Here is a 23,443-nt window from a genome sequence, read left to right as displayed (position 1 = left end):
AAACACAAGTAGCATCAACTTTAGCAGGATATTATTTTAGAAATAGTAGTATTGTCTGTTTGTATTAGTATTGATTTGTAAAGGAAACCCCAGAGTTAGTAGCAAATACTCTCCAAATAATGAACCTTTTTTCTTCTTTCTTTCTTTCTATTGATCAAATGACCAAGCAAACCAAATTCAGATTAACACTTAATACTTATATGAATACTAACCTTTCTCGCCATTTACCAAGCTCTACAAACCCAGTGTACACAACCTGCAGGGTTGAGACACTGGACACAATGATTGATGATGCTGTTTATCTGTGTTGTGTTTCTGCTGCCACCAAGTGGCCAAACAAACAAATCACTCAATGAAGGTGTAATTCGCTGCAGGTGTGTGCAGTGATTGTGGTGATAAATACCTGGTGGTCTTGGGGTCTTTTTTCTTCTTTGGTACAGCCTGGTCAACTATACAGGTAGGTCATGTTTTAGAGTCTCTGGTTGCTGATTTCTGCAGTTTTCACCTAAAATTAGGGTGACCAGCCATCTGCTTTTTGAGACCTAAAAATTAAATAAACTAATAATGAAATACTTTTTCCAAAACATGTCACTTAAAACAAATGTCCCAAGGTCATGCATTTAATCAATTTAACTTTACCTTCGCTACTTCTAAATGTGAACTGAACCTGGTAGTGAGTGAACTGTGCTGCTGCAGCTGGCGAGAACCAAGCCTGAGGTGTGTCCTATTAAACATTTGTCTTAGACTCGGGTGGAGCGGCAACTTTCTCGGATCCCACAATGTTTTGGAGCCTGCTTTTCCCCGCCTTGTGTGGATTTGCAGCGGCCATCACCAGTTCAGAAATGGATCGGCATTGGGAGCTGTGGAAGAAGATTCATAACAAAGTGTATTCTCATCAGGTAAAAGCAGAGGCCCTCGATCCAGTCAACCTAGGCACTTTAAGTAGATTAGTTGATCAGTTGTCTGGTGTCAATTGTGCCTCTGGTTGATAAACTAGTTTGAGAGGTTAAATCAAACACAGTAACTAGCCTTGTTTCCCTGTTTACATGTGGAGGAACAATGCTTCTTGCCCTAAACAGAATCTAATCGGACCACAACTGTCTGCCCTTAAACACTGATATTACTAACTTGTTTCAGGTTGAGGAGCTGGGTCGCAGACGGATTTGGGAAGAGAACTTGGAAATGATTAATATCCATAACCTGGAAACCTCCATGGGCCTTCACACCTACGAGCTGGCAATGAACCACTTGGGAGACCTGGTAAGAACTTTTCCCAAAAACCACTCCAAGATGAGTGCATGTGGGTGATAAGTACAGGCGGCCAATACCTCTTCAGATTAACCTTGGAAAGTCTCTGCTTACAGACCAGTCAGGAGATCATGGGCACGTTCAGTGGCACCATCGTGCCATCTGACCTGGAGAGAGGACCTTCAAACTTCACTGACGTCAACATCTCTTTGCCGGCTTCACTAGACTGGAGGGAGCAAGGGCTGGTAACTGAGGTCAAAATGCAGGTGAGGTCTTGGTTTGCCGCCCTAAATATTGGTGCACTTTTAAATGGAGACAATCTGGATGCTTGACTTGCGTTGTCTCTGCCTTCTAGGGTTCGTGCGGATCTTGTTGGGCCTTCAGTGCAGTCGGAGCTTTGGAGGGGCAACTTAAGAAGTCCACAGGTGTCTTGACGTCACTCAGTCCTCAGAATTTGGTGGACTGCTCAACAAAGTACGGCAACCACGGATGCAACGGTGGCTTCATGACAAACGCCTTCGAGTACGTCATTAAAAACGAAGGCATTGAGTCGGAAGCTGCTTACCCCTACAGCGCAAAGGTCGGCTAGATTTAGGAAAGTCCTCATTGAAGGAACACAGGCATTAAAGCAAGACATTAACAGCCATGAATGCTCATCTTTCAGAACGGTCGGTGCAGATACAAACCAGAGTATCGGGCCGCAAACTGCTCAGGATATTCCTTCTTGCCAAAGGGGGATGAGTTTGCGCTGAAAATGGCCTTAGTCAACATCGGCCCCATCTCTGTTGCAATTGATGCTTCCAGGCCAAAGTTTGTCTTCTATCGTCACGGTGAGAGATTCTGTTTCAGTGTATTTTAAAATGTACTATAATTTTAGTTGAGGAAGTGAGCTTTTTTTTTCTCCTCCCACTTTGGCCCCATAGGTGTGTACAGAGATCACACATGCACCCACAACGTGAACCACGGTGTGCTGGTTGTGGGCTACGGCAGAGAGCGAGGACAGGACTACTGGCTGGTCAAAAACAGGTTTGTCTGGGAAGTTCACATTTCCTTGACTGAAGTTATGATTAACTGAGCTTCATTTGTAGTTGGAGTGAAAACTACGGAGATGACGGATACATCAAAATGGCGCGGAACAGACGCAACCAGTGCGGCATCGCTCTCTATGCTTGTTTTCCCATCCTGTGATTGGAGGATGTCTTTTCTTTTTGATGCACACCTTTTTAAATAAACCAGTTCATGCCTTAACTTGAAGTTTACTGCGAGCAACACTTTGACCTACCAAACTGAAGCCACTAGGTTGCGCCAGTATTGCACAGAAACCTTTGAGTGGTCCAGCTTCTAGGACATTTTCACCACAGGAAAGTGGAGGTACATCCTTGGATTTATATCAAGCCAAATATCCATGCCAGTGAAACATGTTAACACCTGAGAATTTCTGTGCTACTCTTGGCAAGCTTTTCTTTAAAAGTCTCAAATTTGGCGCCTAATGTGTTTAGAGAGTTGGTCCATGGATGCTAATGGCTAGTGAAATGCAGTCAAATACACTCTGCCCCAAAAATCTTGCCACCTGGATTTAACTATGCAAATGGTTATGAGCCTCCTATTGGCCAATTACTGCACAGCTGGTTACGTCTCACCTGGCAACAAGTTATTTAACCCCAACTGATGCGATGAGTAGCTTCTCATTTCTTAAACAACCATGTTGAAGGACACAACTTGTGGTCTGAGAAGGGTCAAGTTATTGGCAAGAATTAAGAAGTGAAAACATTCAAGGAGATTGAAGCAGTAACTACTTAAATGGGGTAAGAACTAGAAGGATGGGGAGGAACCATCTTGAAACGTGGTCAGAAATAAAATCCTGATCTTTAACCATTTGAAATCTAGGGGGGATGGACTCAAGACTGTTAGTAAAAGTAAGGGCATTTCCAAAAGTACAATATGAATAGAACTCAAGGGACTGGGACTGACCAGCTGTGTAGCCTTAGGAAAACCACTAATCAGTGAGGCTAACTAGGAAAAATGGCTTCAGGGAGCATGAAGATTGGACTGTGGCGAAATAGTCATGTGGTCTGAGTCCAGAGTGATGGGGCATCAGGGTAAGAAGAGAGGCAGATGAAGTGATGCCCTCGTCATGTCTAGTGTCTACTATATCAGCCTGTGGGGGCAGTGCTATAATCTGGGGTTGCTGCAGTTAGTCAGGTCTAGGTTCAGCAACATTATGCCCAAAGAATGAGGTCAGCTGACTACCTGAATATACTGAATGACCAGGTTATTCCATCAGTGGATTTTTTTTTCCTTCCCTGATGGCACAGCCATATTCTAAGATGCCAATGGGATTCATTGGGCTTTAATTGTGAAAGAGTTGTTCAGGGGGCATAAGACATCGTTTTCATACATGGATTGTCCTCCACAGAGTCCAGACCTGAAACCCATTAAGAATTTTTGGGATGTGCTGGAGAAGACTTTGTGCAGTGGTCAGATTCTCCCATCATCAAAATACAAGGTCTTTGTCAAAAATTAATGCAACACTGGATGGAAATGTTTTTAGAAGAACATTTTAGAAGCTTTTTGAAGGAGTGCCACAGCAAATGTGTGTTCTAATCAAAGCTAAAGGTGGTCCAAAGAAGAGTGTGTGGCCCTGTTTTTTGGTGGCGACTTTTTTGTTTTTGTCAAGGCACTCTGATATGTCTAATGATTCTTATCCTAACAAAACTACTAGCAGATACAGTTGTCAAAGATGAAATTACTTTAAAGTAATTTACGATACCTTTCACTTTTGCCAATCAAAGTAGTAATTGAGATGTTTGAGTTGTGGCCCTTTTTTTGCAGAAATGCTTTAGAGAGTCAAGTGAGATTGAATAAAGAGCTACAAATCAACCTGAGGGAGGAGGTAGTGGATGAATGAGTCAACCCAGAGGTCCAATCGAGGTTTTCCTGAACGCAGCAAACATCGGCTAGAGCGACAAAACCACACATCTGCAGCTAGCCAGTGGATTGATGAAGTGAAGACGTTGTTGCAAATTCTGAAAATAAACAGATTTCATGTCGAGCAATGCAATTACTAACACCGGTTTTCTTTCTTTACGTTTTATTTCCATTATGATTTATCATTTTCTTTAGAGAACTGGATAAATGGCACAAAAGTGTGAATTCCAGCATAAAGAACAACTCTCACATAAAATAAATACAGCACCTTTTCAGCATCACTAAAATATTCTCAATATCCAGAAGTAATAAATACTGAATTTACCAAGATTTTCAGTCTTCATTTACAAAACACAAAGACAACACACAATAGATTTTTTGTGTCATATTGAACTTTTTTTTTTTTTTTTTTAAGTTTTCCATGATCTTTTTGTTCCACAGACTCCTTACTGGCACGTACAAACATCTACAGTTTCTACACACAGTACATTGAATTTTGAATTGAACTCACATTTAGAGTTTTTATCGGTTAATAAACAGGTCAAACTAAAGAAAACACAAACGGAGACTCCTTCAGTCCCAACTACGGCAAAGGATTCTTGCAGTTCTTTGCAGATGATGGAGTTGTATTCTGGCATGGGGGTCGATCCGTGTGTTTTTTTTATTTTCCAGGAATCATCCGGGACTGATCTGTGTGCTCTTAAGTGTCGAGTAGACAGAAGTCGTGCCATCCGAAAGTCCTCAACACGTTTAAGTAAATAAACCGCCATCATTGAGTAGGGGAAGTCTTTCGGGCTGGTGTTTCTGACCACATCACTGCCAACATTATAGATTCAAACTAGCAACCCTTCTTTATAGTTACATATTATATATCTACACATAGTAGCATTTAACAGTTACGCATTTTGCTGGAGCTTTGATTTGACAGTGGGCGCTCTTTTGAGGAGTTGACAAACCGTTTGACTTCCTGTTTCCTCAGACTTGGGGAAGCCCTACACTTTATTGCTCACACTTCCCCCCCGCTTTTATACGGACTCACGTAAACCAATCAAATACGTACACCATTTATGCACATTTCTCTGCTCCCTTCACTTCACTTATTGCCCTTTATCCGGCCGTAGCTGTCTTGTACCTCTGTGACAAGAGGTACAAGCATGATTACAAGCATCCTTCTCATAAATTCAGGCATATATATATATGTATATATATATATATATATGAAAAGTTACCTGGGTCTAAAAGGTAAACGGGGGCACAGTCACCACTAACTTACTTTCAGGACACATACTCAAGTTTCACCAATTTTAACCCCACCACTTTGATTAAGAACAATCACTGCAAGCAACAAATCTATGTCATCATACAACAATGAAAACACTAGTTCTTGCTTTAGACAAAAACAGCTGGCATACAGGACGTCCAAGAAGTCAGACAATACGATACAAACATGCGTCACGATCGGTTGAGTACAGAAGGTTTTGCGGGGTCGCGGATCTTTGTGAATATTTATGATCTCTTTCTAAACATAAGAGCTGGTGTCACGTTATCTCCCGGGTCTGCTGCGAAGATCAACGCGTTAATTTCTGTACTGCATATACTGTTGGATGTTTTTTATCTTTTTCTTCGTGCTGTTTTGTTTTGCGCAAATATATTCCGTGATCCCCGACTGAGCTGAGTTCCTCGCGGGGATGAAAACTTTGCAACAGAAAAGAGTAGAAAAATATGTGATAGACGATTTAGTCAACTTACACACACATGCGCGCACACACAAGCAGGCCGACGTGCATCCACACACTCTTTCCGCACAAAGAAGAGATCTGTTCCTCAGAATCAGGATTTCGACATCTCTGAAGATACAGTTCGACACTGTGAATGAGGAGACTGATGCCAACCTCTGCTGAATATGGAACTACAGTCAACAGTTAGCTTAGCCTAGCATAAAGGTAGAGGAAGACATGCCATTTCCCCATGTCTAGTCTTTATGCTGAGCTTTTTTTTTTTTTTTTTGAAATTCCTTGGGGAGATAACTGCTCTAAAAGACACACACGCAATCCAGAGGACGTTTTTTTAGGTCAAAACATCGCACCATCCTCCCACTCACTGATTGTCAGCACACGTATAGATGTACACCTTTGGAGAATGATCTGAAGTACAGTGATATGTATAAATAAGGATTCCTTTTAGGCTCTATCCAATTCATATCAGAGTTACTGCATGTATTTAACTTGTGCACGCTTAAAAGACTTTCACCTTCTCTGGCAGGAATGGATGAACGATTCAGCCCTTGAAATAACATCGTAATAAAATTTCCCTTTATTTTCTGCACCGCCTGATCAATCAGACTTCCTTTTCTGCTTCTTCTTCTTCTTCTCTCTCTTTTGGTCCCATTTTATTTGTGCTTATGATATAATGGACTGTCGTTGTGACTTGTTAGGGGGGCATTTTTTAAGAAAGCATGCTTCGAATTCAAGCAAAAACAACCTTAACTCAAGGTCCACTTAACGGGATTTCTCAAGGAGCTTTCATTCATCCTGACACATGAGGATACTGTATCTGACAGGCACAGTTGAAAGCTCTGGGAAAAGCTTGTAAGTGACTCTCAGAATGAACTTTCACACAGTTTTCTTAGAAAGGCTAATTTATGCAACTATGCATAAGTGATGGAGCGAGACTTTTCTGCCACACCAGTGCCAGTGCACCAGTTTAGTTTAATTAACCTTTTTTTTTTTTTAAATTAGCTGGATAACTGATTAAAAATGTGATCCGCATGTCGATTTGCGTGAAATGAAGGAGTTCAAATGACCAGTTCAGACAATCCTTGCATCCTCTCACACACACACACACATGCAATCGCACGCTCGCACGACTAATTTCATTTGCAAATATCCGCTCTCACATTTACCACTTGACCAAAATCCGTCCTACAGTCGTTCATGTGTTGCGCTCGTGGGTGAACATCGTGACACAACGGGGATGGGGACACATTAGTTTAACACTGAACACTGAGGAACTGGACCAAGCTGTTCCCATTTACAACAGAGAATCCTGTGAAATGAATCGTCACCTGTCTGCATCTCGAGGCCGTAAGTAAGAACAGGAATTATTCAGGGACAAAAAAAATGACAAAAATGGCTTTGTTTCTAAATAAATCCTGACAATAACTGGAATGTTTTAACAGTATTTGGTAGAGAATAACAGCGCTCAGCGGGTCTGGCTTCAGTCGTTGGCAGTGGTCAAGGGTCACGGGCGTTTCAATAGGAAAATATATTCACCCTGAAAATGAGTTTAAGGTAAGAGAAACCTTTCACGAAAACACGTCAATGAGTCAATGGTCTGAATGTGGACTGAACTGCACCAGCAACGTCACAGCAAGTGAAACAGCGGCACTGTAAGCCAGTCGTCACTGAAGTCGAGGACGGAAAGAAAAACACTGCAATCATATTTGAAAACTGACCACATACACGGACTAACCCTTCTTCATCCCCCCCAGAAATGGCTCTTTTTTTTTTCAGTCTCATCTCTTCACTTGACCGTTCTGTCTTGTCACTGTAAATCTGTGCATGTTTTATCCTAATGTTTCCCTTAACACCACGTCATCCAGTTTTTTTTTTTTTAACCTGACAGAGCAACTGAAATAAAGTGATGTATCGGGTGGTATCATGGTGCAGGTATCTTTTTCTACATCTGTGTGCTCTTCTCTTTTAATCACTGTGTTATCTGTATGGACTGTGAATGGTGCAATCCACATTTCAAAGGATTCTGGGCTTACAATGGGGATGGCACTCTGTTCTGTTGTTGTGTGACGGGCAGCGCTGAAGCTCTCGGGGATGTTCTGGCTCTCTCGTTGTCAAACACACGCTTCAGCTGTACTCTGCTGCCCACTGCTGGTCAACGGCTTTACTGCAACACCTGGCCTCTCGTTTCAGGCAACTTTGTTGCGAGAAAACTGCCGGCGGCGAGTGCACCAGCAGCAAATAAGATGGGGACGGCCTTGGTGATGCCAACAAATGACTGGAAGATGCTGATGCCCAGCACGGCTGCCAGTTTACAGAGGGCGTTCAAGAAGCCGAACGCTGTGGTTCTGAAAACAACAAAGGAGACAGTCTCAGTGAGGAGTTTCTGCAACCGGTTGACAATCAGAGTAGATTTTTAACTATATAGAGATAGGAACACACACTTTTAAAACCATAAAATATGCAAAGAAAGCGTCTGCTATAAAGACGCTAATTCTTTATTATATGAAACATAAGTCTATTTGTTATTAACCTCCTGAGACCCAACATCCTCATATGGGGACTTAATGTTTCAGGTTTGTGGCAGCTTATTCTGCTTTATTCAGACCTGTTGTCCTCATAAGGAGACGCTTTTGTCTCCCATGTACTAGTAGAAAGAGTCAGCACACTTGTTTATTTATTCTTAATAACTATTCTAGTTTGATATGACAAAAATCTAACAAAGTCACAAGTATACGTTTGAGGACATTGGGATTTCATCGTTTCCAATTCTGCTTTTGCATCAAAATAAACAGTTTTTTATGTTCTTGTTTTACACATTGGTGTCTTAAATTATAATATACAGTGAAATGTGTCCACATAATTTATTTGAAATTTTTGAAACTTTGAACAGCCAGTATATACAATGGGCATGATCTTTGAACAACCACTTTAAAGATGATGCGTATTATTTATGCTTTTTATGTCCTACTAATCCCAAACACTTAAAGATCTTAATATTATAGCATAGCATTATACCATTTCAAACAAATGCTTACATCTCATGAGGTTAAAACTAGGTGTCACTGAACGTAACTTGAGTGTTCAGTAATCAAGTTATTTTTCTTATGAAGCAATATGGTCATAACTAAGGTTGATATAATATTTGTTTTACATAAGGGACAATTTGTAGTCAATTTTCAAAATAAAATTTACAAGATCCTTTAAAATAAAATACAGAATGTGCATGCATGTTGTTTGATGACAGGACTGAAATTTCTGAACACAGAATTTCAGTGTATTTTAAAGCCACACTGGTATTACTAGTATTACTTAATGGATGGAAGATTTTCAAAGTGGGATTCAGGGGTCCTTAAATGGGGCTGCCTCTAAAGATACAGCCATCTAGTGCAAGCAACTGGACTTAGTGCAATGTTTGTTGTAGGGCATACACTACTCCAGAAGTCAAGAACAACATGCAACACAGGCAGGTCCCCACATATCATACTTAAATAAAACCAATAAAAACATTTCCTTTATGTTTGTAACATCTGCATCATAACATCTCTACCTTTTATCCGAGGGGTAGAGTTCCACTGTTATCACATCCAGGGCGTTCCACGAGGCGATGCTGATGCCACCGAACAGACACAACAGGGCGATCATCCCCGACTCGCTGTTGCCGAACATCAGGAAGAAACAGCTGACACAAGATATGACGCTGGATCCCGCTGTTTGGGAGAGAGGGAGGAGGATTACGTTAACTCATCCTCCGTGCTCACGAGTGAACTATCCGCATTTATTAGGTGCAAGCCTACCCAGCATCCTTAGACGCCCGATTTTGTCCATTAATAGAGCTGACACAATGTTGCCAGGCAACACTGCGAGCGTGCCGAGAAAGTTGACAAAGTATATCATGTAGGCATTGTTGAAGTCGTCGCTGAAGTCGAGCATGCAGCCCTCCTTGTTGTGGAGGAACGTGCTGTTGAGCAGTTTACAGTTGACAAACCTGTATTTGAACAAATCTGAGGAAGGAAAGAGAAAAAGTTGTTATAAAATACTGAACCAAAAAGAGATTCATATATATAAATATAAGAGTGTCATATCTTGAGGGGGAAGCAGACATTTCTCAGTTGAAAACAAACCTCTTCGTGTTTTACTGGTAAAGAAAATAATTTAGTATTTGACTTTATTTAAAGGTACGGTGCAGAGCATTTTTGGTCGCTTGGTTCTTCAAAGGGATATGCCACATCTATGTGAAATTTAGTCACTCAACTTATTCCCTTCCAGGATAAGTGAGCCTATATCTGCCCTAGGCAATCCCTTCGTGTTAACTGCATTGGCATTTGGACTCGATTTCAATATACAGGTCACAGGAAGTAATTAGGAAAATTCTTGAGTTTATCACTTTTGCGACCGACTGGCTAATTGGCAACTCTACATTTCAACGTCTAATAACAACTAGGACAATGCCTGGACTTATTTTTATAAGCTTTTTTCACTTATCCAACTCTAGGGAATACGATGAGTGAATAAATTTCACATACGGGTGGCGTATCCCTTTAAGGAGTTCTAAAAAAGCCGCACGAGGGATAATCTGTGATTGTCCTGTATTTTGAGACTATAATTCTGCATCTAAACACAGACTTTATTTTTCATTTAGAGCCTCAGAAACTTTATTCTACCAGGATCCTGTTTTATCCCTTTCTGACGAGAGACAGGAGATTCATAGAACCGTAGTTACATTGGTAACCATTGTTTTAGATTTACATGGTGCCAATTCTCTTATGTAAAACTTGGTGATTAAATATGGCAAGGATTTGGATGTACCAGACTTTATGCTACATGCAAAAGTCCCTCTCCATTGCTTTAGAGTTAGTCTATGCAAAAAAGCAATAGACGAAGCACAATGAACATTCATTGTGTAATTTTTGGCTGTAGACTGTCTGACCTCCCAGCGCCCCAGACCAGCCCTCCATACGTCCTCACATAAATTTTCTCAAAACGAGAATGAAAGGATTAAATCAACTAAAGTAAAAGAAGCCACAGCTTTACAGCAGCCAGCTCCACCAGTCTGTTTTTAATCAAAATTCCTTTTAGGCAGATGGTAAACAGCATCCAATACAACAGTTCTGTCACATGCACATTTCAATAAAAGAGCAAAGTTTCAGGAGAGGCCTCTTACTTTACTCTCTCCTTGTACTTTTCCGCCTGCAGCCGTACAGATGACTTAATTGGATTTTCTGATGACACGGCTGGAATTGCTTCCATACCAACAACTAATAACACTTGAAGTCAGGCATAAAAGCGCTGAGCGATCTTAAAGTTTTAGATGCACAAATGACACAACCGTAAAAGAATGCATCGCTGGCGTCAGAGAGGAGAAGACAGAGGCCGTTACTGCTGCAGAAGAACTGACCCAAAATAAATCTTTCACAACTTGGATATGTTAGCAGAGAAAAACTCCTCCTTTTTAGCCCCTCAGATGTGTTTCCCAGGTCTGAATCTGACAAGTTGATTTAAAGAGGAAATTCAAACCGCGCTCGCTGCTCAGTTTCAGCAGCAAATGTCATAAAAACCAAATGGAGATCTGAAACTGTCTCCACGTACAGATGGGATTAAAATATTTGGTCCTGATCAGCCATTCAACACATGTTTACATCTGTTGTTTTTTTTGTTTTTTTTTTAAATTGTTTATATTGCTACGGCAACAGTTACGCTGCAGCGCAAACAGGGGTTACCACTAGAATGTTTCTGAGCTCGGCGTTTCATCTTCTCCTGTTAAACTGGTTTATTATATTTACTCTTTAATCTTTTGAGAAGCTGAAACTAGAAAATGGTTAAGAATATTTGATAGTAAATGTATAGAGACAGGATCGGAGGTCTTTCTCTAGTATATATCAATACCGGACAAATGCAGCTACGTCACCTGTGGCTCTCAGATCACACTTGAAGTCTTATTCATTGTGTCAAGATTGCAGGATAAAGTAAATATTGATAAGTTCAAAGCTGAAATATCATAATCCAAAACGACCTCTGCTTGTCGTGAGATATTTTCTTTGTTTTATTAATCCCAGATTTGTCTGGGAAAAACAAAAGATCCAAGTGAAAAATGATGTAAATAGAAATCTAGTTTTACTACCCTGACTAAACTTCAGACAGAGATAATTAAACCTCTGTAACACTGACCACCTTACACAGTAGATGTCATTTTTACCTGTGTTGTAGAACAAACTGGCAATAAAGGTGCAGTTTCTAAAGAAGGTGTGTGTGGAGGTGATGTCCTCGAAGTAGCACTCCTCGAAGACAGAGTCCTCAAACACCATGGACTTCATCTTCAGGTTGAGGAACCTGTGAACAGGATATACAGTATTTGTTTCGATTTTTATGTTCTGTGCTACAGTACTGACCCTTTGCACGCTAATATTGGGGACATTTTTAGCTTTTTAGACATCCAAAACGGGGACTGTCCTGGAAATCGGGGACGTCCTGTCACTCAACATTATGACGTACATCCCTCTGCCATTAGCATTCGGTAACCTGTATGGGGACACATTTGTGACATATTGGGACGGATCGTGAGGACCGAGCTTGGGCAGACTGGATGATTAGTCAGGTCCATGAACACGTCTGTTGAAAAAAGGCATGAGTGGGTAGCTAACCCTGCTATCGCTATCGTCTCCAACTGTCGCTCTTTGTTCCATCCTACAAAGCGACTCACTTCACACGACAACAGCGCGACATTATTCTGACTATTGGCAGCCATCGCTTAAATTTAAAATAGAATAGATACTCATCCATCACAACATTGTATTCGTTTTTGTTGTTGGCTTTAGAATTTCCCGGTCTAATGTTTATTTTCTGCTGTCCATCATGGTGCAAAGGGTCAACTGAATCTAGGATAGGGATAGGGTTAGGGTTAGGGTTACACCAAACCAAACAAATGGGCTTACTTGTCATTGAAGTAGTATCCTTGGCGGTGCACTTGGTTTTCCAGGGTGAAGTTAAAAGTGACGTGCTCCACTCGCTCCTTCGAGAAGGTCTTAGTGCGCGAATCGTATTCCTGCTTCTGGATGTACTTGATCATGTCTGGGAACCACACCGTCAGGCCGTAATAGCTGCAAAGTCGTAAAAGTCGAGACGCATGAAATGAAGCCCTAAAAGAGGGTGTGATGTATGGAACACGGCAGGTTTTATGAGCCTTCACTTTACCTGAAAGACATGGTGAACCAGACGGCCATGAGCATGAAGGTTGTCCGTTTATATTCGGGGCTGAAGCAGGCAAGAATGTTGTTCTTCATCTGCAACATGTGAACAAGAAGAAACAAAACTTTTTATGATGAGAAAGAAAGAACGGGATTCTTCTTCAGTTTCTCTGATTATATTGCTTGACACTTGCTTTTTTTAATTGGATGATATTGTGACATTGTGGCAACAGATTTATGAGTTTCAACACTAAAACTTCAAATCCTGTTGTCTCTTATTGCCTTTTTCTTATTGTCTCATTTTCAGGAGGCATCAAGCAGATGGCAAACAAGAGGGAGATTCAGAAGGAGGTGGAGGGTGTAGGCGTGGAGCAGAACGTAGGCTGAATGAAAAATTAAAGTCAGACATAAAGCTGGTAAAGTTCAAAGTGGCGGTGCTGCAACAATATGCACAGGAAAGTAAAATATAACCCCACAATAAATCTCAGAGTTACACACAGATGTAGAAAAGACAGAAGTTGGAGTAAATTCAATGTTTGTTCACAAACAGAGAGCTTGTGTAGCGAAATACAAATTCAAGAGGATAATTCACACTTGATGATGTTTATGTTTGATGTTTACATCCACATTGTTTCTTTCCACCAACGCCAGCTCCACTGAGGCCTTTCACAGCCAGCCTTGGGTTGTAAAATGACTCAGCTCTGAGACTCTTGCACAACAACTCTAACACTGCAGGTTTAAGGAAAAAAAATACTTTTATTTACTGCTTTAAAAACGTGGCAGGATTTCCTGCAAAGTAACAAGTCTCACGATAATTCAATCAAATCCAGCGAGACCACATGGCCTATCCTTCTGTGGTTGAATAAATGCTACATGTCAGTTAGATTTTTAACCTCAAGACTTTGCCTCACCTGTTGGGAGAGGCTCATGATCTTCAGCCTGTAGCGTCGCCAGACCGGAGTGTCGGTGCCAGTGTCCACCAACTCATCCATCTGCTTCACAGTCTTGATTGTGGTGACCTTGGATCAAAGAGAAACAAGTCATTCAGAGGCATGACTGGAGCACCGAAAAGCTTCCACAAAACTAGACCTCCTGCTGTTTTCTGCCCATCAGAGAGGACATTTCATGCAGACAACAGTCGGAGGTAGAGGACGCGGCAAAGACAGTGACTATTTAAAAGAACAATGGAAATTTTTCCAACCAAACTTAAATTGTATTTAGCATTCCTGATAAGTCTGAGGAAGATCTTCGAGAAGTGGGAAAGCTTCATCTTTGAATCTATTCAGGGCTGTTAAAACACTGCTGGTCCTTCCTAAATTCTCCAAACTTGTTTTATTAAAATACAACTTTTGCAAAACTGTCATCATTCTGAAGGTAGGATTTTTTTTAAACACGATGTATAGACTCATATAAAAGTACCCACAGCAAACCACGGCTGTCTAAAGACATACAGGTCTGTGGGTTTGTTTGTCTGAGTGCAGAGCTAAGCAACACACTCAGAGCAGAGAGCCCCACGGCGAACAGGATGAAGTGTGTCCTTCATCTGCACTCACATAAAACCCATCCTGCTGGGTTGTGCTGAGACGTGGGGAGTTTATTTGGTCTTTAGGACCTATAACCATTTTCAAACAATCGGCAAATATTGCTTTATTTCTCCAATGCGCTGTTTCATTCTCACGGTTTTTGCTTTTGATTCATTTATTTGCCTACTTATTAGTCTACCTGTTCTGGTTTTTCACAATTTTTCTAATTTTTTATCTATTTTTTTTACTTTGTTTTCATCTCTTACATGTTTGAAATAAAGACAATCATTTATTTTTGTAATTTAAAACCGAATGTATTGTGTATTTATTGCCTCAGATAGCAACTAACTGACAGTGACCTGGTGGCTAATTGCTGTATAGTCTGTGACCCCTGTTGTATAGCAATAATTTCAAGTCACTCCTTTGTCAGAGATACTCACGGAAAACACCCTCTCTGGGTATCCCTTCGCTCTCATGTTTGTGTCGTGAACTTGCTTCAGAATCATCCAGCCTTCGTCATGTTTTCCATTCTGTTTGGGGGAGAAAAAAAAAGAGATTCCTGACTATTTCTTTAAGAAGAATTATTATGTTTACTTGACACAGTTTCTGACCGACTCAAATACGAGTAGGTAAGGCCAATGCCATCAGAGACTAACTGTGTGTAAGCACATCTGCTGACCTCTAAGTAGAAGCGTGGGCTCTCTGGCATGGCGCTGAGGGCGGCAATGGCAGCCACAGAGGGAAATGCGCACACTAACACGAACACGCGCCAGCTATGGAACTGATACGCCGATCCCATCTGGAAACTCCATCCTGAGAGGAGAAAAACAATCAGACACAAAGACACAACCAAATGACCTTAAACGTAGAAATGGCTGCAGCCTGTAACCTTCTCTGTGGCCTGTAAGTATGAGTCAAATCAATAAAAAACATTAGGATCAAACACACAGCCTTATTTAATTTGATGTGACACAATATGAGCCACGTTCTTATTTCCTTTTCCCTGAAGGGGAGTCAGAGGTCGGTCTCCGTGCAGTCTCCGGGCAGATGTTTTCTAGCAGCTTGAACCTGTTTTTCATCCACCTCACGCTACTTCCAAATAAGCTACAACCTGTGTGTTCGCTCTTAGTTTGATGAATGGGATAGTTAGTTGGGAGGATTTATACCACATTCATTTGTAACTGAAACCAGACGGCAGTTAGCTTAAAGCTTAGGCTAGCATAAAGGCTAAAACCTTTATTTGTCTTTAGATATGGCTAGACTAGCAGTTTGTTCTTATGCTAGTGCTAAGCTAACTCGCTATAGCCATGATATTTCATGAGCAGATGTGATTGTGTCTTCTTACTCTCAGCAACGAAGCAAAATGTAAACCAAAACTTAAGAGTTAAGACAATTAAAATGAAGACTGTTCTTGTACTGTACTCACCATAATGTGGGATTATGGCCCAGGCCATAGCGGATGCGTATATTCCTCCGATCATCCAGAACATGCAGAGCCAGCTGAGGTGCTCGCCGCGCTTCTCTTGGGACAGGAATTCAGAGTAGTAGGAGAACACGATGGGAATTGAACCACCGATTCTGCGAAATTCAGAAACCAGAAGAGCATTGTGGCCTTAAATATAAATATAAAAGGTAAATTTATTTATTTCACACTTCATAACACGAAAAGTTATATACAATAAAAGCAAAGCTTCAATCTGTTTCATGTTGTGTATTGGCTTTTAGGGTTGGCACATCTCATTATGCCCATCGGGGTGCAAAGGAAACTCAGTTGGAAAGTGATTTATTTGAACTCAAACCTGAACGTTATCAGCTTCTCAATTTGCCAGCTCATTAAACCACGGAAACTGGATAATAATCACTTTCCGTGCATTGTAAAACTTAAAACGGTGCAGTTACATTAAAAGTTTTTATTTGCAATTACCCAACACCGGAGAGGAGGCGGCAAAAGAGAAAGGTGCTGTAACCCTGGACGAAGGAGGAGAAGAAGGAGAAGATACTGTTGATGGACAGACAGATGAGGAGAGACTGCCGGCGGCCTATCCGGTCGGCCAGAGCCCCCCAGAGGAAAGCCCCGACCATCATCCCGAAATACACAATCAGACCTGCGGAGAGGAGGGGGTATGAGAAATGGAACTTTATCAAATAAATATATCAGATTGTGTTTGTTGAGAGTTTGCTGCAGAACATGTGTTTTTCAGCAAAACACAGATGGTTTGAAAAACATGCTCAATGTATCAATGTATGAACATTTTTTCTTTCAACACCTGCTATGTTTTTCTGCATTACAAACACATGGATTGATATAGTAGCACGAAACCAAGCCAGGATGTGTATTTCATTGACCAATCGTGATCCCTGTGCTCTACAAACAAGGACTTACTTTCTATTCCCTGAACCAGACTGAAAACCTATGGAGATAGGGCCTTCTGTGCAACTGCCCCCTTACCCTATGGAACAACGTACCACTTCACATCCATCCTGACCCCTCTCTCATACTGTTAAAAAAACACCTACATACATTCCTCCATAGTGCTACTAGTGGCGAGAACCTCCACAGGCTTAACACCGATCTCACGCTCTGGAGAATATTTCTGGGACGTACATGTGGCATCGACTCAAAAGTGTAATGAGGAAACGTGTTGCCAAGAACGACAGCCGTGTGACTCATTTAAGTGTTTTAAATAGTTCTTGGAAGAGATTTAAAGGCTATGGCACAAAGGAGTGAGTTGGATCAGACCTTGGATACAGAGTCATTACTGTGTTAAGAAAAATATTGGTTAAAGACAGCATTGTGTTTTAAGGGAATTGAAAATGCATCATTAAAAAAACGCCAACCCAGAACAGAAGGAGTCTTACCTAGCATGCTTTTGCTGGGTTCAGACAGACACATATCCTTCTCAGCGCTGGGGAGGACAAAACCGACCACGAAGATCTCCACGCCGTCAGCCATGAGCGCCAGTCCCAGCACAAAGTAGAGGCTCCACTGGAACTTCCCGTGACCACATTCTTGTAAAATGGTCTCGTACTGTTGAGCCAGCTCCTCCTGGTCCTTCCTCCTTGCAGCCTCGGACGCCGCGGCGTCTCTGAACTGTTGGTCTCCGGCTCTCACCGATCCCGGACCTCCGGCCAGACTACCTTTGCCCGAATCAGCCCTGGGGATTCCTTGGTACTCGCCCTCGTAGATCTCATCATCCTCGTCGTGGCCCTCTGTGGAGTCGCTGTGGCCGCCGTCGTCGTCGTTGGCCGCCTGGCTGTCTCCACGGTAGTAGCCTCCATCCTGGCTTCCCTGCATTGGGTAGTCATCATCGTCATCCTCTTCAAAGCGGCTGTAGGAGCGCTTGCTGTACTCATCGGTCACCTTATCCACGGAGCGGCCCACCTTCTTGGAGGCTTGCCGCTTGACTTCTTTGGCAATGTCTTTGGCTCCTTTTATGAAGGTAGTCCGGTTTTGGTACCCGTCCTCCATTTTAAAGAGGTGCAGAAGACGCAAAAGAGGTCAAAGCTTTAGCTGAGTGGCCCCCCTGAATGTGCTGGGGCTTGTTCAGGATATACCTCACAGATCTGAAGCGTTGACTCCCAGGTCTCAACAGGCTCTGATTATGTCTGAGGAGAAAAAAATTAAGTCTAAATTAGTCCAAATGTTTTTTGTTTTTTTTTGTTTTTGTTTTTTTATTCGTCAGTCAAGGGTGTAGTGATTGGACTCGTGAAAAGGTGCTTTGTCATCAAAGGAATCAATGTACATTTCTAATGACCTTTTATGGTGGATGGATCACTAAACAATTGTTTCCCATTGGTACAGGCCGAGGTGACCACTAAGAGCTACCAAAAAAGGAAATTAACCGCAACATAAAATGACTGAAAGCTTATTTGTAACATACATGTAAATCCCAACTCACTCTATTAAATTTAATAAATCAGTTAGTCCACACAAAACAATTAGTCTAGTCCTTTAACAATTTGTGACACAAATGTCTGACTTAAATACCATATTTCTATGTAGTTTCGATTAATGTTTATTAAATAATCTGAAGTAGAAAAAATGGATGGAAAAAATATGCAACAATTACATGTATATTATGTTATTCATGCCTGGCAGGTACTGTCTTACAGTTACTTTGTAAGGCTAATTATGAAACATTTACATGGTCGATGCAAGCGCTTGTGTTAATTCATGTGCATTGTCCTTTCTGAAATAAAATAAATATGTAAAGGGAGTACAATTTTATTTTAGCGCGACAAGAAAAGGCAAAAACATTAGGTGGTTTGTGTTCATTTATGGCTCGTACACCGATCAGGCACAACATTATGACCACTGAGAGAAGTAAATAACACTGACCATCTTGACCATCATGTGGATGTTACTTAAATATGTGTCACCCACGTAGACCAGACCAGACCAGACCAGACCAGACCAGACCAGACCAGACACCCCGACCCTTTAGCAACAGCAGCAGTCATTGCTATGGGGTGACATCAGCCATCCCCAGCAGGATGCAGCCCTTTCAAAAACATGAAAAACATCACGAGGTGTTGACCTAACCTCCACTGGATCCCAAGCTGATCAAGTATCTGTGGGATGATCCACAGAGGCCCCTCCCCTCAACCCATAGGACCCAAAGACCCCCCATTAACAACATATATATGTTAGCAAAAAACATATATTTAAGCACGAAAAAATAATGTAAAGCCCACATGGGATGTCTAACTACATTAAATAAACACTGAATTTTCATGTGATTTCTACAGTCCTGCTTTCAATCTCCAAATATTACTCTACTGATCAATTTACAGTACAAATACAAACATATGCAAAAGTGCAACGATTGCTGCAGTGTTTTTTTACATGTACAGCATGTGCCTCATAATCCCTGCATGTCCCTTACTGAGGCACATTTTATTTTGTTTGAACTAATCATCCCTTTCATGGTGTCTTTTTGAGATTACACCTGTTGCTTTTCCATATTGGCTCAGCGTGTGTTGTTCTGCTGAGTCACAGGCTGGCCTGAGCGGTAATTACAGGGCGAGACATCGAGCCCCGAACAGTGAGCGATTTCTAATGGATGGTGCAGAAATGCCCCGAGTCCCTCTGTGCATGGTGAAAGGCTCCACTGTGTTACCATGACCGAATCAGACACGAGTGTGGAATAAAAAATATAAAATAATAATAAAAATTACATGTATGCGGTCGTCTTGTAACATCCCTAAATAAATCAGTTTTCAATATATAACTCAAAGACGGCTTGTAGAATTATTTAATAATGATTAAATGTCAGATCTGACAACAACATAATGAAGCTGACAAATCACACAAAGCTCTAAATGGCGCCTAATTGAAAAACAACTGCTGATTTAGGAGAGCTCTGCGCTAAAGCAAATTAGGCCTGAAACTGCGAAAGGGACGCTGTGACATCGATTTCGCTTGTCTCCTTTTGAAAAACAAGTTACTCAAAGACCATTTTTAAACGTACCAGCTTGTCCTGCTCATACACAAGAATACCCTCATCCATACGGTTCTGTATTAACACGCTTCGCCTCGGGTCGCAGCACAATAAAAAAAAAAAAACTAAAAAAAACATGTCACTTTGAATCTGCGGCGCAGCGAAAGACAGACAGACAATGATGAGACACCGCCACAATGTGCCCTCCCAACCCGGTTTCAAAAACAAGGTCTGACAGGTAATAATGGGCCTGACGGAGCTTTAAATGTAGTTCAGGGGTACAGTACAGACACAGTCTGACACAGGATTTAATGAAAGACTGAGGACACAGGCCTGCACCTCCCTACGTGAGGGTCTCAGTTTTGAGCTGCATTCCCATGATTTCATAAAACAAGGATATGTAAATACATCTGGGTGAAGGCAACAATAGATCTGAGCCTAAAGATAAAATGCACGCGCTACGGACATTGTGAGCCCTGCTACAACACACAAATCTAAATCACATTAAAGGTTTTTTGACAAAAATCTTTGCATGCTGCAGCATATGATCCTCATGTGACAACTCAATCTTCTGCTGGGAAAGTTCTGGACCCGGCATCAGTGTGGACGTTACTTAGACATGTAGCACCCACCTAGACCAGACCAGACCAGACACCCTGACCCCATAGCAATGACACTCCTTGATAGCAGTGGTCATCCCCAGCAGGATGCAGCCTGACACAGACACGCACAACAAAAATAAACATGAAGAACACTACTAGGTGTTGACCTGGCCTCCAAATTCACTAGATCGCAAACTGATAAAATATCTGTGGGTTGATGAGTCACAACTGTTTTGGAGGCACAAGGGAGAGCTACACAATATTAGGTGGGTGGTCATAGTGTTATGCTTGATCGGTGCATATAAATAATTCTCTTTTTGCATACTGTGTCCAGCGCATAACACATTTGTTTACGTTAATTTTCATTCAGAAAATGATTTCAAGCAGCAGATCCTTCACTGTCAGCATGATGAGCAGATTTACTGGCACAGATCTAAGCATCCCCACCGGGCCTGGTCGGCCAGGCTAAACTGTAGGACTCTAACCTAATAATATCTTGTAGCGAAGCACTCACAGGCCTGACATCTTTACTCCTTACAGTGCAAACACTGGCACAAGGGCCCGCGCGACGGCGTATTCACAAACAACAAACCAAATTTTAGAATCTCTTCCACAACCACAGGTGATGTCACTCATTCTACCCGGTCGGACCCCTCGTCGGGTCGCAGAGAGGCCTTCGTCCTGCAAATAATGAGCGTCTTTACCCAAGTAAAGTCGTGACGGTGACAGCCAGCGTGCCTCTTGAAACTGTAGCAGGCTAAACTGAATTATTGTTGCTACTGAGGAGGAGGAACTCATCTGAAAATGTTTGCGAAGCCATAGTGTAAGAGTGTAGCCCTGTAGATAGATAGATAGATAGATAGATAGATAGATAGATAGATAGATAGATGTTTCCTGTAATGAACCTAAAGGGTAAATGCAAAACACTGAGGCTCTAAGGCCACTTTTCTCATCTCCGCACTGTTGTCAAGTTGACAACCCCTCTGCGGCTCTAACACAGCCTCCAACACACAGCCCTGCTAGTCCATGGGAGAGAGAGAGGGGTGAGACAGAGAGAGAAGAGGAGGAAGGCCTGAGGATGAGGAGGGTGGATTTTATTGCTCCCTGCCCACAAGAAAAAAAATCTTCTAATTATTTTTTTCCCCTTCTTTCAATTATCAACCAGCGCCACGGAGGATATTTAGATTGTCATCACATCACATTTAAGCTTATTATTAAAGCTTTGGGAGATTTCTATGCAATTGCACCAACGACAGTCAACGACCCCCCCCCCCCCTCTCTTTGAAAAAAATAAAAAATAAAAAAAATCTGGCTGCAGACCCACTATGTCTCCAAGTTTCCTATATTATATATATGCAGTGGTGTCTGGCTTCTTGTTTAAGCGTTGGCTAAAGGTGAAATGGAGCAGCAGCCACAATGTGAATTCAATGAGGCTGATTCCTCATTCAAAGATGTGGCGAATTACAGCCTCCACTCAGCAGTGTCTTCATACAAGAGGGGGGTGAAAAAGGCCGTGTCGCTAACAGGCCAATTTACACAGCCTATGGATACAGGATTAAGACGTAGATCTGTCACAAACCCCGGCACGATTGGTTGGTAACATCTGGGCTCAATCTTCGAAATCCCCCATCGCAGTTTTGTCACGACGCGCATTAGATCACAGGCCCGCGTCTCGATTCACAAAATCGATCTGCGTGAAGCGAACGGTTGGAGAACACGCCCATCGTCTCCTTCACATCACGCCTTAATGCAATAAAAATCATCATGATAAAGAAAAGCGAATGAACGAAATCAAATAAAAAAAAGCTCCATCTCAGAGGCGGACAGCTAATTATTCCCCAATTTGCTCTCACCTCAAATCCGGCGATGCGAGCTGTCCCTCTTCAGCCGCGGAGATGGTGCTGATGAGGATGTGGAGGAGGAGGAGGAGAAGGAGGAGGAGGAGGATGTGGATGCGTACGAGGCTGTTGCTGTGAAGCGAGTGATGATGATGATGCTGTGCGGTTTGAAGGAGAGAAGCCCACGACGTCCACACACACTCACGGTGATGCGCAGGAGTCCCCTCCCCCACGCAAAAAAAAAAAAAAAAAAATCACGAGCGCACATTAAACGCCTTGAAAAATGGAGAGGGTTTTTTTTAATTTGGCGCACAATTTGTTTCAAGATCTACGCTGTTGCGCCTTCACCCAATTCATTTAAAGCCCAAATCTGAAGCTTTGCGCGTGTTAATTAAGGGTTTTCCCACCCCCTCCCCGTATGAAACACATTATTATCAGCCATCTGCTTTTTACACATTCATGACTGCGCGCATGAGAAATCAAACCGTGCGCGCGGACAACTCACACGTGCGAGCACACCTGACTCCTGTTGCCATGCCGACCACTTAAGATATTCTTGATATCCCCTCTGACTGCATCCAGACTCGATCCTGAGAAGACAGCGCGATGTCACAAACATTTAACTCAATCACATCTAATTTCTCTTTGGAGAAATGATAATAAAAATAAAAATAAATGGTGTAGCCTACAGCTAATGTAGCGAAATGTAACACGCTACAGCTCAGGACACAGCCTGACACACGCAGAAATACGACTTTGAAACAAAACAAAAAAACATGAACAACAGCGCAAGGTGTTGACCTGGCCTCCAAATTCACCAGATCCCGAACTGATCAAGTATCTGTGGAATGATTCATTGGAAAAAGCCTGTGTGGATCACATTATGTCTGTGACATGTTAAGTGTCTCCAGTAAAACAGTCACCTATACTAATTGCAACTGAGAAT

General features: G+C 41.9%; 2 protein-coding genes across 2 annotated transcripts; one reads left to right on the top strand and one right to left on the bottom strand.

Moving 5' to 3' along the window:
* Window positions 1-430: 430 nt before the first annotated feature.
* On the top strand, window positions 431-2,496 carry LOC125020405 (cathepsin S-like). Its single transcript, XM_047605739.1, has 8 exons — window positions 431-457; window positions 745-899; window positions 1,138-1,260; window positions 1,365-1,514; window positions 1,604-1,828; window positions 1,913-2,078; window positions 2,172-2,274; window positions 2,337-2,496. The coding sequence occupies exons 2-8, from the start codon at window positions 780-782 to the stop codon at window positions 2,434-2,436; spliced, it is 987 nt and encodes a 328-aa protein (XP_047461695.1). The 5' UTR covers window positions 431-457; window positions 745-779; the 3' UTR covers window positions 2,437-2,496.
* A 1,826-nt stretch (window positions 2,497-4,322) lies between these two features.
* LOC125019987 (synaptic vesicle glycoprotein 2A-like) lies at window positions 4,323-22,700 on the bottom strand. The gene is made up of 13 exons (XM_047605172.1): window positions 22,513-22,700; window positions 17,476-18,222; window positions 16,541-16,721; window positions 16,043-16,194; window positions 15,296-15,429; window positions 15,057-15,146; window positions 14,005-14,112; window positions 13,101-13,189; window positions 12,842-13,006; window positions 12,106-12,239; window positions 9,707-9,913; window positions 9,460-9,619; window positions 4,323-8,257 (listed from the first exon to the last, which is right to left on the bottom strand). The coding sequence occupies exons 2-13, from the start codon at window positions 18,083-18,085 to the stop codon at window positions 8,074-8,076; spliced, it is 2,214 nt and encodes a 737-aa protein (XP_047461128.1). The 5' UTR covers window positions 18,086-18,222; window positions 22,513-22,700; the 3' UTR covers window positions 4,323-8,073.
* Window positions 22,701-23,443: the final 743 nt, after the last annotated feature.

This window comes from Mugil cephalus, chromosome 14 (assembly GCF_022458985.1).
Source record: "Mugil cephalus isolate CIBA_MC_2020 chromosome 14, CIBA_Mcephalus_1.1, whole genome shotgun sequence".
Classification (NCBI taxonomy): domain Eukaryota; kingdom Metazoa; phylum Chordata; class Actinopteri; order Mugiliformes; family Mugilidae; genus Mugil; species Mugil cephalus.
The sequence above is the reverse complement of the archived record's forward strand: the minus strand, read 5'-3'. Positions and strand labels throughout refer to the sequence as shown.

Excerpts from the sequence above, each read along its gene's own strand:
- LOC125020405 (XM_047605739.1), top strand. The coding sequence starts at position 780 with ATGTTTTGGAGCCTGCTTTTCCCCGCCTTGTGTGGATTTGCAGCGGCC. Across the intron at positions 1,261-1,364 it reads TGAACCACTTGGGAGACCTG|ACCAGTCAGGAGATCATGGG; the intron begins GTAAGAACTTTT and ends CTCTGCTTACAG. Across the intron at positions 1,515-1,603 it reads TAACTGAGGTCAAAATGCAG|GGTTCGTGCGGATCTTGTTG; the intron begins GTGAGGTCTTGG and ends TCTGCCTTCTAG.
- LOC125019987 (XM_047605172.1), bottom strand. The coding sequence starts at position 18,085 with ATGGAGGACGGGTACCAAAACCGGACTACCTTCATAAAAGGAGCCAAA. Across the intron at positions 16,195-16,540 it reads CGCCTCCTCTCCGGTGTTGG|AATCGGTGGTTCAATTCCCA; the intron begins GTAATTGCAAAT and ends TGAATTTCGCAG. Across the intron at positions 13,007-13,100 it reads TGGTTCACCATGTCTTTCAG|CTATTACGGCCTGACGGTGT; the intron begins GTAAAGTGAAGG and ends ACGACTTTGCAG.